General features: G+C 46.2%; 2 protein-coding genes across 2 annotated transcripts; one reads left to right on the top strand and one right to left on the bottom strand.

Moving 5' to 3' along the window:
- Positions 1-356: 356 nt before the first annotated feature.
- Positions 357-3,691, bottom strand: LOC308150761 (endoplasmic reticulum membrane sensor NFE2L1-like; the record flags this gene model as incomplete). Its single annotated transcript, XM_080523558.1, has 4 exons — positions 357-1,772; positions 1,946-2,567; positions 3,017-3,160; positions 3,629-3,691. The coding sequence occupies 4 exons, from the start codon at positions 3,689-3,691 to the stop codon at positions 604-606; spliced, it is 1,998 nt and encodes a 665-aa protein (XP_080379684.1). The 3' UTR covers positions 357-603.
- A 4,689-nt stretch (positions 3,692-8,380) lies between these two features.
- On the top strand, positions 8,381-15,914 carry LOC308150760 (uncharacterized protein; the record flags this gene model as incomplete). Its single annotated transcript, XM_080523557.1, has 8 exons — positions 8,381-8,503; positions 10,332-10,506; positions 11,092-11,275; positions 11,403-11,497; positions 13,535-13,792; positions 14,384-14,573; positions 14,701-14,798; positions 15,809-15,914. Exons 1-8 carry the CDS (start codon positions 8,425-8,427, stop codon positions 15,912-15,914), a joined length of 1,185 nt encoding a protein of 394 aa, XP_080379683.1. The 5' UTR covers positions 8,381-8,424.
- Between the last annotated feature and the right edge of the window lie 9 nt (positions 15,915-15,923).

The raw sequence follows: 15,923 nt of genomic DNA, 5'->3' as shown, positions 1-15,923 counted from the left end.
CTCTCTCTCTCTCTCTCTCTCTCTCTCTCTTCTCAGCCTTCTCTCTAGCCCTGTTCCCACAGAGATAACGGTCAAATGCCTGAAATAATTTCCCAGTATTTCCTGTCCGACCCCTGCTTACCCAGGCTCTGATTTACCTGGGTCACCCTGTTCACACACATCAGTGCAATGCAGGTACAATTGGAAGGGTGGAATTCCATTGCAACCACAAATGAGCATACCTGCATTTCACTCTTGGTCTGCCACAGGTAAAAGATTTAACGGTATGCCCTAACCCCCAGGTCAGTTTACACAGATAACAGTACCAGTAAATTGCTGTGAAAAGTGGGCTTCTGACAGTAATTTCAGTCCCTTTTTCCAACACATCACAAACACACATCTCTTGTACGGCCTGATTAGTGTCTCTAGTCTTTGACGTTGAAGACCCTGAGATCTGAGAACGTGAAGGAGATACTTCAGGAAGAGCAGTTGTATCATTACCATGTTCACCTCCAGTCCCCTTCAGAAGAGAAGTTATTGAACTGTCAAACCATTAATCTGATCAATCAAGTCACTGGTTAATTAATCCAACTGATCGATCAACATCCCTACGATCGCGTCTTTTCACTTCTTTTTATCCCTCTGTTTCTTGCCGGGCCTGCGGCTGTGCGGTCCGCTAGCTGCCCCGTCGTGGCGTGACGCCAGCACCACCTCCCCGTCGCTGCCGTACTGAAGCGTGTAGTCGCTCTCGGCCAACGGCCTTCCTTCCTCGTCCCGCAGGCGGGAAAACACTTCCTGGTACAGCCCGCTGAGCCTCTGCTTCATCTCTCGGACCGAGCGCAGAGTCTCCACCTTCTCCTTGAGCAGCCGCGCCCGGCGACGCCTCAGCCCTTCCACGCCGTCCTCCAGCCCCAGCAGGACGTCCAGCTTCCGGCGCCGGCAGTTCTGGGCGGCCATCTTGTTCTTGCCGCGCCGGCGGATGTCCCGCACCAGGTTGAGCTGGGCGTCGGAGAGGTGGTGTTTGGTCAGCAGCTGGTTGAAGTCGTCCACGGGGAGGTTGACGATGACCTCGTTGGAGAGGGGGATCTTCATGGCGCGCGCGCGCCGTTCGTCGCGACCCCACATCAGCTTGCTTTCCTCGTCGTCGTAGGGTTTGCTGAAGCGTGACGAACCGTGGGACTTGGGGGCTTTCCCCTTGTGGGACGAGGTGGAGGTGGAGGTGGGGCCGGGGGTGGGGTCGGGGGTGGACCAGGGATGGTTGTAGGTGTGGTCGTGGTTGATTTGCTCCAGCCATGGGAGGTGGTTGAAGCGTTGAGGCTCCTGGTAGCTCATGGAACACATCTTGCTGACCTCGGTGGGGTAACCGCCCCCCACCGCCCCCTCCTCCTCCTCCTCCTTCACCACTACCTCCATGTCCAAGCTGTACCCCCCTACAGCCGCCGCCTCCTCCTCCTCCTCCTCCTCCTCCTCAGAGAACAGGCTGGAACCAGAGTCAGAGGAAGAGGAGGAAGAAGAGGAGGAGGAGGAAGAGGAGTAGGAGGCCTCAGAGCCGGTGGGGGAGGCAGGACTGTGGCTGAAGTCCAGGGAGAGGCCAGAGTCGGAGTCCAGCTCCTCTTCCAACCTGGAGGTCTGGGCGGGGCTGAAACCCTCCTCCAACGCCAGGCTCAGCAGGCTGATCTCACCCAACATGGCGTGGTCCAGGAGGGAGGCCAGGCCGCTGGGTAAGGCAGGTTCCTCCGGGAAGACAGTTGACTGAACAGACGCCATGTCGCCATTGTTGCCAGCTGAGGTGGCTGTGAATTAGAATAGAACAGAAGGACAGGGGAAGATCAACATTCGAGAAAAGAAACAAGAATAATAGCACTTAATTCGTTTATTTGTTACTAAAGAAATTGTCCTAAGATCTCTCTCTAACCCCGCCCCCCCCCCGCGCCTCAGTCCCCCAGAGAACAAACATCAAACATACCATGTGTATGGAAGCTCATGTCCGGAGGGCACGGGGAGTGCGTGAGCGGGGCCGGCTGGTGGAGGTGGGGGGGCTCCTGGATCTCAGGGCCCCCCAGGACAGGGCTGAGGGGGTAGTCCAGGCTGTCGCTGGGCATGAGGGTAGCCTGGTGCATGGAGGAGGGGTCCAGGAGCTCAGGGTCCCCCAGGACAGAGACAGGGCTGACAGGCGTCAGACAGGGGTAGTGCAGGCCATCAGTGGGCCTCCGGTTAGCCTGCTGCGGGTAGGGGGGCTCCAGGGCCCCCAGGAGGGGGGCAGGGCTGAGGGGGTAGTCCAGGCTGTCGCTGGGCATGAGGGTAGCCTGGTGCATGGAGGAGGGCTCTAAGAGCTCAGGGCCCCCCAGGACAGGGGTCAGACAGGGGTAGTCCAGGCAGTCACTGGGCCTCAGGTTAGCCTGGTGCGGGTAGGGGGGCTCCAGGTCCCCCAGGAGGGGGACAGGGCTGAGGGGGTAGTCAAGCCTGTCGCTGGGCATGAGGGTAGCCTGGTGCAGGCTCCCATCCAGGTGACCTGGGTTAGCATTAGCATTGTGGCCTAGCGAGGTGGAACTCTGGAGGGTTCCCTCTGGAGAGTCCACGTCCATGTCCTGGAAGAGATCGAGGCACACGAGGCTAGAGGTTAGAGGTTAGAGTGAACTTGTTCCTAATGAAGTGAAGGCTGCACAGAGAAGGAGGAGAGTGCTAATGTGAAAAGAACTTTGGCCTTTCTAATGTACTGCAACTGTAACTGAGAGGAGAGGTAAGGAGAGAGGAGGTGGAGAGGAGAGACGAGGGGGAGGAGAAGAGAGACGAGGGGCGGGGTGGAGAGGAGAGATGAGGGGAGGGGAGGAGAAGAGAGACGAGGGGAGGGGAGGGGTGGAGAGGAAAAGGGAGGAGAGGGGAGGGGAGGAGAAGAGAGATGAGGAGAGGGGAGGAGAGAAGACGGGAGGAGAGAAGAGGGGGGGAGAGGAGAAGGGAGGTGGGGACAGGAGAAGGGAGGAGAGAGAAGGAGAGGGAGGGGAGGAAAAGGGAGGAGAGGGGAGGAGAGGGGACGTACCTCAGGTTCCATGATAGCCAGCAGGTCCTGCCACTGCTGCTCCAGGTCCAGAGAAGGGTCCTGATTGGACAGCAGGGGTGAGAGGCGGGGCTCGCGGTCCTCAACGCCGCTCCCTCTCAGATCTAGACCATCCGGGTCAGACAGCTGAGAACACACACATCACACCGTCAGCTGACCACAACAACCATCTAACTCACTAACTAACTCACTAACTAACTCACTAACTAACTCACTAACTGTCAGCTGGCCACAACAACTCTGTAACTAACTAACTAACTAACTAACTAACTGTCAACTGTCTAGTCGAAGAGAAAATAGAGACTAGACCAGAATAGAATAAAATAGTAGCAGTACCAACAACTATAAAATAGAACAAATTAGAATAGAATAGAATAAATTATACAAAACCGAATGAATTCAAACAGAATAGAATCAAATAGAATAGAATAAAATAGAATGAATTAGAATAGAATAGAATAGAATAGATCAGAACAATAGAATAGAATACATTAGAATAGAATAGAATACATTACAATAGAATACAATACATTACAATAGAATACAATACATTAGAATAGAATAGAATACATTAGAATAGAATGGACTCAGTACCTGGGCTTCCTGTCCAAAGGGGAAGGTGTCCTCCAGCAGACGCAGACACTCCTGCAGGGACATGGATGTCTGGGCCTCCAGGCTGGCAAACTGTCCACAGAGACACACAACAACATGTCAGTATAAGGCCTTGTCCACACTACACCGTTTTTTTTGTAACCGGGGTTTTCCCTAAAAAAAGAATCGCGTCCACACAATCACAGTTATAAAAAAACACCATCCACACAAAACCGCGAACATTGTTTAAACCGCGCCAAAAATAACCAATAGCGTCTGGCTGCGCCCCTTGGCGAATCAGAAGTCTGGAAAACAGCTACCATTTCCGGTCCTATTATTATTATTATTATTCAAACTTCCTAAACATTTTGAAACATATTAGGCCGGTTTCACAGACAAGGCTTAAGCCTAATCCTAGACTAAAAAGCATATTCAATGGAGATTTTCATGGAAAGTGTGGTTTTGTCCAGGACTAGGCTTAAGCCTTGTCTGTGAAACCCGCCCATTATGTCTGTGTACATTAAAAACTGTAGTCGTCATCACAAGTTAGAAAATGATATTGGGCCCCCAAATCAGTTTACAACTTGTTGTAATTATATTACGATGTTTCTGTCAGTAAAGGTATGCAAGCAATGCAGGGTGCGTTCGTAAATCCACTCTGGGAGCGCCGGAGCGCACACTGGGTTCAACGTCCCGTCCTGTAATTTGATTGGACAAGAGGCATTCCATGAGTGCTGATCAGATTTCCAGGGCGAATTTACGAACGCAGACGTAATATAGCTAGTTAACAGAAGACGGAAAGAAACGTCAGATCAGATATATAAACGGGTTATTTTGATAAACTGGACACATTTTGGGAATATATATGGTTACTTTCTCGCCTGAAAACATATTAAAACTTCATAAAATGACATGTTAACACTTGTAGAGGCAAAAGTACAGATTTTAGCCAATGGAGGTTTAAAATGGAGGATTTAAATGGTCTTTGTTTACAAGTAGCCTAATGCCTAATGGCGCATATATTCTGACGTCATAGATGTCGCACAATTGACGTTCAAGCCGAAAACCCCGGTTTTCCCGTATACACCTCTCCGCTGAAACCGGAGTTTCTACAAAAGTTCACCCTGGCCGGAGTTCTCAAGAAAGCACGGTTTCAGTAACCGCGAACGCCGGGTGCGTGTGGATGGAAGGCAAAACCGGGTAGAAAAACGCCCGGTTTAAAAAAAAACGGAGTAGTGTGTACAGGGCCTAAGAGTTCCACTTCTACACCACTATACTACTGCATTCTGGGTCGAACAGGTTGAAAGAGAACGCTAGAAAGAGAAAACGTTCGGCTTTCATAAAGCAGCAAGTTATGGCAGGAGACTGAAACAGCAACATGTTTGCATTTGGAGCCAGCTTGGCTTCTCATATCATTCTCACTATCTCAAGCGTCTCTCTTCTATTTCCTTCCACTATCTCTCAATCTCTCTGTGTCAGTTGGAGGCAGGTGGAGGTAGACATCGGAGGACGTGTTTGACAGCGTTCCTCGTTCCTCCTCCACTGCCCCCTGTCTGTCCAGGCATCTCCCAGGCATCAGACACCTGTCGCTGGGCAGAACGAGTTCTAGTCTGTCTCCATCTGTCTATCTGTCTGTCTGTCTGTCTGTATGTATGTATGTATGTCTGTCTGTATGTCTGTTTTCAAGTTTTAAGTTTCAAGTTTTATTGTTACGTCACATTACACAAGTGTAAGAGAGTAAAATTCTTAGGGTTCGGTTCCTGTCTGTCTGTCTGTCTCCCTGTTCTGCTTGCCTGTCTGTCTGTCTCCCTGTTCTGCCTGCCTGCCTGTCTGTCTGTCTGAACCCCCTGTTCTCCCAAGACAGGCCAAACATCAGAGCTAATGCTGAGACGCTTCACATGTATGTGTGTGTGCAGTGGACAGTAGAGACATGTGGGTTGGCATCCTCCTCCTCCTCTATAGATCATGTTATCCCATCTCCTGTGATAATGGGTCTGTCGCTATGAGGTTGCTATGAGGTTGCTATGAGGGTGGACTGTGTCAGCAGATTAGCAGTGGTCTCAGGTCTCTCATACACACACACACACACACACACACACACACACACACACACACACACACACAAAGCTTTGCGATGCACAGCCAGGGTGGAAAGCGCAATTCGGTTTCAGATGACTGGAGCGTCCCACGCTTTTCCCAGAGTGCACCTGTGGTGGCTTGTCTCAAACAGCTGAGTGGGCTACTCTCCAATGTATCTTTAGACAAGACACACACACACAGCCCAGCCCAGTACAGCCCAGTACAGCCCAGCCCAGTACAGCCCAGCCCAGCCCAGTACAGCTCAGTACAGCCCAGCTCAGTACAGCCCAGCCCAGCCCATCTCAGTACAGCCCAGCCCAGCCCAGCCCATCTCAGTACAGCCCAGCCAAGAGAAATGTGGGGATGAAGAATGTCAAGGCTATCCACACCTGGGGACTTTTTGGGATTATGAATGTGCTTAAAGAAACTGCCATTCAGTTTACTGTTAACAATAATTGACTAGCACTAATAGTAGAATGTAATGTCTTCAATTTATTTCACTTAACTAAGCTACTACGCAATGTGTAAGCCTACATTATAGGCATATGAATTACCACGTAGGCTACTGTTTAAGATGTATAATGTTGGCATGAAATTATGGATTTATGTGAATAAAAGAAAGCATTTGTCAAGGTTTTCTGTGTGTAAATAGATATTTATTGATTGATTGTTGGTCATTATTCATAACTGAATAACTGTATACGTTGCATAGCTGCAACGTTTGCAGGAAAAGTGCTAGACAAATAAAGGTTATTACCGTATTATTATTATTATTATTGTTTAAAAGTAATTATCCCGCCCTTTAGACTCCAAACACACGCTGATTGGCTGAATCGCGTCCAGGACTTCTCGCGCTATCGACGTCATTCAGCGCTGATCTGTCAATTGTCAAACGAGATACTGCCACCTAGTGGACAGGTGGTATACCCTTCATCAATCAGCGTGTGTTTGCAGTCAGGCGCGAATTACTTCATCAAGAATAATAATACGGTAATAACCTTTATTTCATCTGCTCAACGACATTTTCTGCTCAAATGAGACAACTGTTATCTTTTAAAGCAAGTATTATATCGAGTTAATATATATAACAGATCGTATAAGAGTTAACCTAACTGTGGTAGGCTAAGTAGCTAGCTGTTCAAGCTAGTTCGCCGTGTCGCATATTCTGCTGAGCACCGGAGAGAACGCTATGAATGAATGAATGAATGAATTAATTAATGAATGAATGAATGGTCTTTATTGTCATTGATATAGTACAGGTACCAAACAACGAAATTTGGCGACCTAGCTAGTTGTGTTATAATGCTGAGTCATGAACAGTTCTAAGCTACTGTAGTTAACACGGTAACCAGAGCACCCTAGCCACCTGCCTAGCTAGTGATGTTATAACTGTTATGAGCTAGTGTACGTCATCACATAACCAGTTATGTTATAACTAGAACAGTTTGAACCTACTGTAGTTATAACAAGGTCATCACATGACTAGTAGTATATAAACCACTGTCAATAACCAGGTCAATCAGATATTTGCTATCTAACCACATGAACCGTTCGCTTTGTGAGTGGACTGTGTGGACATGCCTGTAGCCGGTCGTAGCTCCGGTTGATAGTGAACGTGAATGTTTAACACCGCTGAAAACTATTCCTCTGGTCGTTCCCGTCGGTTTTTTTTTGGGGATTGAAAACTTTATTAGAAGATTTTCAGAAGTAGGTACATGAAAGTACATATTACATACAAGGTCAACTAACAGGATAAAAACCCAAGAAAGCCACTGGCTTATTTCAATTGGGGTCCTTATTCTCAATTCATCGTTACATGTAAGACCGACAAAAAACTAGTACTATCTACAAGATAATACAGACAAATAACTAGTACTATCTACAAGATAAACATACATCCAACATGGGAAGAACAATACAACAAAACATAAGGTATGTACAGCGGGTAGGACAGGTGGGGACATACACCACAGGTGGGGGCGGGGGACAAAACACAAAGTATGTACAGTGGGTAGTTCGGGCAGGGGGACAGACATATAATATGTACAATGGGTAGTTCGGGCGGGGGGACAAAACAGCAAGTATGTACAGTTTTTGATTTAGAGGGTCCAGTTACGGATTGCAGCCTCCTGTAAATGTTTTTTGAGAGTGGTTTTGAAGGTGGGCAGTGTTTTGCACTCCTTTAAGATTATAGGAAGGGCGTTCCACATTTTTACTGCATAGTTTGCAAACGAGTTTAACCCCTTGTTTGTGGTGCAACGCGGTTGAACGTGGTTCGTGGAGCTTCCTCTGGTATTGTATGTGTGGACGTTGTTCACTTTTTGGAAGTATGTTGACAGGTACTTGGGTGTCTTTGTGGTGTAGCGTATCTTGAAGACCAGGCCCAGTGCAAGCGGCTGCACTCTGTCAACTACTCGTAGCCAATCAAGATGGTCGAATTGCTCCGTAGACTTCAACACTGACCGCAAATTAGCCCAGCTGTAGTGGTATGTGTACTAGTATGTAGTAGTATTGACCAGTGACTAGTGACTGTGTACTATGTGTTTGTGCAATTGTCTCCTCCAGCCTTCTGTGATTTCTCCCAGGTGCCAGTTTTGATTAAATTCCTGAACCCCCCCCCCCCTCTTCCTCACCCGTTCCTCCCCCCCTCTCACCCTGTTTAGCCCGGGTGACGTTCGTACGTTGAGCGGGAACCGGTGTGTTCCTCGTCCAGCCTGACTATGAGTGACTCTGCCGCCACTGAAGCCCCTACTAGCGAAGCCCCCGTTGTTACGGCTACTGCTGCGGTGGCAGTTACAGGTGTTTTACTTGACTTGACTTCTACTAATATCCTCAACTGTGATCTTTGATCTATTGTTTCTGTCTCATGAATGTTGTTGTTGTTGTTTTGGGGGTGGTGGCCATCTTAAAAAAAATAAAAAATAATCTTAGTTAATGGTGTTTCCATTGACTGGTGTTGTCAGTTTGAAAAAGAGAAGAGGGGTGGTAATGTACTATTTTTTGTGACTTGTTTGTTTTGATCTTTGTCTTTTCCTCCATTCTGATATTCATCAGAATGGAGGAATCAAATCAAATGTCGACTACAGTCTTCTGAGGTCAATCTAGCTGTTGGCTTTGGGGGGGGAACTATTGTGTTTTTAGAGGTCTCTGATTCACTGAGATCTGTCTCTTGAGCTCTCTGTGGTTTGACTGCAAAGGTAGTGTGCTCTTCACATCCTTTATTCATGAGTCTAGTCCCCTGAAATAGTCTGGACACACTCAGTTCCCTCTGACTGTGAAGTTTAACTTTGTAAAAAACAAAGGTTGAAAGGAGAGGAGAACCCTGTCAGAATAGTCATCCATGTCTGTGTCATGTGACTAGATCACAATTAGTCGCCTGTGTCATGTGACTAGGTCAGAATAGTTGCCTGTGTCATGTGACTAGGTCAGAATAGTCGTCTGTGTCATGTGACTAGGTCACAATAGTCGTCTGTCATGTGACTAGGTCACTATAGTCGTCTGTCATGTGACTAGGTCACAATACATTTACATTTTTGCAGCAATAGTCGTCTGTCATGTGACTAGGTCACAATACATTTACATTTTTGCAGTAATAGTCGTCTGTCATGTGACTAGGTCACAATAGTCGTCTGTGTCATGTAACTAGCTCACAATAGTAGTCTGTGTCATGTGACTAGGTCACAATAGTTGTCTCATGTGACTAGGTCACAATAGTCATCTGTCATGTGACACGGTTAGAATAGTCGTCTGTGTCATGTGACTAGATCATAATAGTCGTCTGTCATATGACTAGGTCATAATAGTCGTCTGTCATGTGACACAGTCAGAATAGCCATCAACATCTCATGTGATTCTGTTTGGCCAAAGTAGTCGTGCGCATATACCATTAAAGGTAGGTGACCTCCCCGTGCAGCAGCATCCATAGGAGTGTGTTCTGTCATCTCCAGGTCTGCTCTGACAGTGGAAGAACAATGCTGCCTGACCCGAGCAGGCCACCGACTAAAATGCTTCTTCGTTTTTCTATTGAACATATAGTTATTTACTCCAGGACTTGGCTTAAGCTGTGTACCGGAAACCGGCCCCAAGTGAGCTAACTTTAAAGTAGGAGTGGGCTATAAATGGGTCATTTTTTGTTTTGCATAGGTTTTCTTTTTTTTGGTATTCCATTTGCCCTATCTCGACATGAAATGAAAAAAAAATCGGCTTCAGGTCCAAGAAAACAGTGTGCAGGGCACAAATCCAAAATGACCGCAGTTTTCCTGGAAAATCTCATTTGTAGGTCTTTTTACTTGGTTGTAAAGTAAAATGTACCCTTTTTACCTCAATTCTGAATCATGCCCGTAGACCTAATATTTATTGGTAAATTCTAGAAAAAACAGCTAGACAACAGGTTACATGTGACATATGCTAATTAAGGTGAACAAATAGGTGAATTTGGTCAAAAAACATATTAACTCAACATCTGAATGTCATTTTTCAGGCCGAAATGTTGTCATTTCATGTTGAGATAGGGCAAATAGAATACAAAAAAACTGAGACCTAATAAAAATAACTGGATAGCTCACTCCTATTTAAAGCTTTGAACCAGAGTAACACTGTCCCCCCCGCTTACTCCTGCTCTCCCCAGAGCCCCCCAAAGAAGAGGTCAAGCTGGTGCCCACTGCGGGGAAGAAGCAGAACAAGAAGAAGGTGGAGGAGGTGGCAGAGGAGGAGGAGGAAGACTATGAGGTGGAGAAGGTTCTAGACCGCAGGGTGGTCAAGGGTCGGGTGGAGTTCCTGCTCAAGTGGGAAGGCTTCTCAGAGTGAGTACTGACATGAAGTGTGGGGACATGAGGAAGTGACCAAAAAAAGAAAAAAAGGAAGTTCTAAAAAATCAACCCCTGATAATGACTACAGTTTGTGGTTACCCTCAGAAATAAGTCTTGAAGGAACCTATTTGCACAGGACTAGTATTATCTGGGGACCTCTAGTAATTTGTAATAATTACGGAGGTCGTCTGTGATCTTAATCCCGTGCGAATCTGCCATATCCGTAATTTGTAAAGAAAAAATTCCACCTCAAATTACCCTGTGAGAATAGGGCTTAGGTCTGTGAATGTCTGTTTGTCTGTGATTGTGTCTGTGTCTATGACTGTCTCTACAGCTTCTCTACTGTAAATAAAATATATTTTAAAAATGGTATATACCGTATATATAAAATAAAATCCTAATTCTTAGGATACATTTTTCTTGCGATGACTGTGGTGGATAGATGATTCGCTTACTTAGATATAGAACGTATTGGTTTTAAGTCGCTTTGGATAAAGGTGTCTGCTAAATGCCAAAAATGTAAATTATTCTGGCTCTGTCTGATTGTGACTGTCTGTCTGTCTGTCTGTCTGTGTGTAGCGATGACAACACGTGGGAGCCGCAGGACAACCTGGACTGCCTGGACCTCATCGCCGAGTACATGCAGAACCACAAGCCCACCGAGAGCGACAACAAGAAAGAGACCGCGGGAGGGAAGAGGAAGACGACGGACCCTGAGGAGGCGGGAGGAGAGGAGAGCCGGCCCAAGAAGAGGAAAGACGAGGTGAGGGAGGAGACCGCTTCTTGGTTTCATTGTATTTGATTGTATTTGATTGTATAATTATGCGCTTAAACTCGTACGTTTCCTCCCAGCGACCAAGCCCCTCTCTTCTCTCTGTCGTCTCCCTCAGGCAGAGAAACCGCGGGGCTTCGCCAGAGGCCTTAATCCGGAACGCATCATAGGAGCCGAAGACTTCAGCGGAGAGCTCATGTTCCTCATGAAATGGTAAGTGATTCTGTTCTAGACCACCTCTGTGTTCTCGTCTTCTCGACTCTTTTGACTTCTGGACCCCTCTGTCTTCTTATTTTTTCGATTAATCGGATACAAAAAAAGCGGGGGGAAAAGATTTATTTTGCAAATTTTATTTTATGTTTTCTAAATCAGCCAGGCCTATACATATACATGTGCAAAATGAACAAGTATTAATAAAAAATAATAAATAATATAAATAAAAAAGGCTTTGCTACATCAAATAGGTTTAACAACAGGCCATGGACTATGGCGGTAGATTGTTTCAATAAAGTAGTTGAACTCTAGCTCAATACATGCATTGTTTTAGGTAATAACTTTGCTTAATGTAAAGGTCAGTAACCCAAAGTGCAATATAGGCTACAGACAAGACACTAATGTTTTTATATAACAGATATGCTCCAATGCAATGCGTCCTCTCACTCCATACAATAGGCTAGGCGACAGTCAGTGCCTCACTCTAACTCACGGGTAGCTTGGTAGGCTACCACTAGCTAGCCTTTAGCTTATCACCTCTGCTCTACCACTGACGTTAGCCAGCTAGCTAATACACTTGTCATGCAATATTGAATTCATGAATGCGAGCAAACACTCACTGGCTATCGCATCGCATTACATTACAGTCATTTAGCTGACGCTTCGCCAGAACTCACACTAACGCATTTGCATGGAGAGCAGGAGACCATGGAAGGGCTGAGCCCAGCAGGACTTGTATAATAAAACAATAGGAAGTCAGCTGTAACCTCCTCTATAGAAACATAGTTACTGCTCTGGTTCTCAGCACAGCTACGCAGACTACAGCTGGACGTGCAGCGTAGTGAAAGTCAGCTAGCGGCAGCAGCGAGCTAACCCTGCTAGCTAACTCACTAGCATGTCCTGACAGCAGACAGCAGACAGCTTCACTCTCAAGGCTTTTGAGTAGCATGATTTAAATGTAGCCGCCGCGCCGGTGTAGGTACCGGATTTTCCCACTTTTCCGGTTCCGGTCATAGGTTCTGCCCTTTCCGGCCATATGATTCGCTATGATTCACGATGCCTACACCGGCCGCAAGACAGCGTGGCGTGCGTCAACAGGAAGTAGGTTTGTTATGGAAACAAAACCCGAAAAGAAAAAAAAACGACGAATCGATAATGGCATTCGTCGCCAACGAATTTCATTATCGATTTTTAGCGATTTCATCTATTCGTTGTTGCAGGCCTAGCGGTTATACCGTAAACCAGGGTTTTTGAAAATAGCAACGGTATTTGTCATAAAACCATCATAAATTCCTATATATAATAAACGCCTTAGAGTGTTTGTCCACCACCTCTATCTGTGTGGTTGAAGATGCTATGAAAGTGATGACAGAACTTTTTGTAAACAATGTAATCTGTCAAATAAATAACCTGTCAAAAAAGACATCTGTCATATGACAGTTTCTCAGAACCGCCCCTAAGACAAAAAAGAAGAAGAAAAAAAAGCAACTACTGCAATTTGGAAACATCTTGTCAAATCTTGACATGGCTGTGTGTAAGATTTGCATGAAGAAGGTGACAGCTAAAGTGGAGCGACCAGAATCAGAGATGTCTGTAGATAGATATATATATATATATATATATATATATATATATATATATATATATATATATATATATATATATGTGTGCGCCTCTGTGTGTGTGTGTGTATGCGTGTATCAGAATCAGAAGACTTTATTGCCATGACATGTAAACATGTTAGGAATTTGGTTTGGGACAGTGGAGCACGGTTTACAGCAGGACAGGTGCAAGACAGGACAAGACAGGACAAGACAGTGCAAACCAACATCATAGTGCAAGAGTCATAGATAATATAAATATAAGAAGTGCAAAGATCAAGTGTTCATGTCCAGACAGTCCAAAGCTCTCTGGGTGGGGGTGGAGGAAGGGTAGATAGATAGGGAGGTATGCGTGTGTGTGTGTGTGTGTCTCTGTGTGCGTGCGTGTTGCTTCCTGGACAACTTTAACCATCTCCCCTCCTCCCCCCCCTAACAGGAAGAACTCTGACGAGGCGGACCTGGTCCCGGCCAAGGAGGCCAACATCAAGTGTCCCCAGGTGGTCATCTCCTTCTACGAGGAACGGCTGACGTGGCCGGTCAAGCTGGTGCCCACTGCGGGGAAGAAGCAGAACAAGAAGAAGGTGGAGGAGGTGGCAGAGGAGGAGGAGGAAGAGTATGTGGTGGAGAAGGTTCTAGACCGCAGGGTGGTCAAGGGTCGGGTGGAGTTCCTGCTCAAGTGGAAAGGCTTCTCAGAGTGAGTACTGACATGAAGTGTGGGGACATGAGGAAGTGACCAAAAAAAGGAAGTTCTAAAAAATCAACCCCTGATAATGACTACAGTTTGTGGTTACCCACAGAAATAAGTCTTGAAGGAACCTATTTGCACAGGACTAGTATTATCTGGGGACCTCTAGTAATTTGTAATAATTACGGAGGTCGTCTGTGATCTTAATCCCGTGCGAATCTGCCATATCCGTAATTTGTAAAGAAAAAATTCCACCTCAAATTACCCTGTGAGAATAGGGCTTAGGTCTGTGAATGTCTGTTTGTCTGTGATTGTGTCTGTGTCTATGACTGTCTCTACAGCTTCTCTACTGTAAATAAAATATATTTTAAAAATGGTATATACCGTATATATAAAATAAAATCCTAATTCTTAGGATACATTTTTCTTGCGATGACTGTGGTGGATAGATGATTCGCTTACTTAGATATAGAACGTATTGGTTTTAAGTCGCTTTGGATAAAGGCGTCTGCTAAATGCCAAAAATGTAAATGATTCTGGCTCTGTCTGATTGTGACTGTCTGTCTGTCTGTCTGTCTGTCTGTCTGTCTGTGTGTGTAGCGATGACAACACGTGGGAGCCGCAGGACAACCTGTCTTGTGACTGCCCGGACCTCATCGCCGAGTACATGCAGAACCACAAGCCCACCGAGAGCGACAACAAGAAAGAGACCGCGGGAGGGAAGAGGAAGACGACGGACCCTGAGGAGGCGGGAAGAGAGGAGAGCCGGCCCAAGAAGAGGAAAGACGAGGTGAGGGAGGAGACCGCTTCTTGGTTTCATTGTATTTGATTGTATTTGATTGTATAATTATGCGCTTAAACTCGTACGTTTCCTCCCAGCGACCAAGCCCCTCTCTTCTCTCTGTCGTCTCCCTCAGGCAGAGAAACCACCGCGGGGCTTCGCCAGAGGCCTTAATCCAGAACGCATCATAGGAGGCGATGAGTTCAGCGGAGAGCTCATGTTCCTCATGAAATGGTAAGTGATTCTGTTCTAGACCACCTCTGTGTTCTCGACTCTTTTGACTTCTGGACCCCTCTGTCTTCTGGACTCCTTATAATAATTAGGGCTGCACCGATACCAGTACTCATACCATGCTCATGTACTCATACTCATACCATGCTCATGTACTCTAAAACTACCCTGATACACCCACCCCCCACGATACCACTTTATCGCAACGTAACCTTACATCACATAGGGTTGGGCGGTTATACCGTAAACCAGGGTTTTTGAAAATAGCAACGGTATTTGTCATAAAACCATCATAAATTCCTATATATAATAAACGCCTTAGAGTGTTTGTCCACCACCTCTATCTGTGTGGTTGAAGATGCTATGAAAGTGATGACAGAACTTTTTGTAAACAATGTAATCTGTCAAATAAATAACCTGTCAAAAAAGACATCTGTCATATGACAGTTTCTCAGAACCGCCCCTAAGACAAAAAAGAAGAAGAAAAAAAAAAAACTACTGCAATTTGGAAACATCTTGTCAAATCTTGACATGGCTGTGTGTAAGATTTGCATGAAGAAGGTGACAGCTAAAGTGGAGCGACCAGAATCAGAGATGTCTGTAGATATATATATATGTATATATCTAGTCTGTGTGTGTGCGCCTCTGTGTGTGTGTGTGTATGCGTGTATCAGAATCAGAAGACTTTATTGCCATGACATGTAAACATGTTAGGAATTTGGTTTGGGACAGTGGAGCACGGTTTACAGCAGGACAGGTGAAAGACAGGACAAGACAGTGCAAACCAACATCATAGTGCAAGAGTCATAGATAATATAAATATAAGAAGTGCAAAGATCAAGTGTTCAAGTGTTCATGTCCAGACAGTCCAAAGCTCTCTGGGTGGGGGTGGAGGAAGGGTAGATAGATAGGGAGGTATGCGTGTGTGTGTGTCTCTGTGTGCGTGTGTGTGCGTGCGTGCGTGTTGCTTCCTGGACAACTTTAACCATCTCCCCTCCTCCCCCCCCTAACAGGGAGAACTCTAACGAGGCGGACCTGGTCCCGGCCAAGGAGGCCAACATCAAGTGTCCCCAGTTGGTCATCTCCTTCTACCAGGAACGGCTGACTAAATGTGACTAAAGTGGAAGG

Source organism: Nansenia antarctica (genome assembly GCF_963989245.1).
Source record: "Nansenia antarctica genome assembly, chromosome: 2".
Taxonomy (NCBI): domain Eukaryota; kingdom Metazoa; phylum Chordata; class Actinopteri; order Argentiniformes; family Microstomatidae; genus Nansenia; species Nansenia antarctica.
Note: the sequence above shows the minus strand (reverse complement) of the source record. Positions and strands in the feature narration are given on the sequence as shown.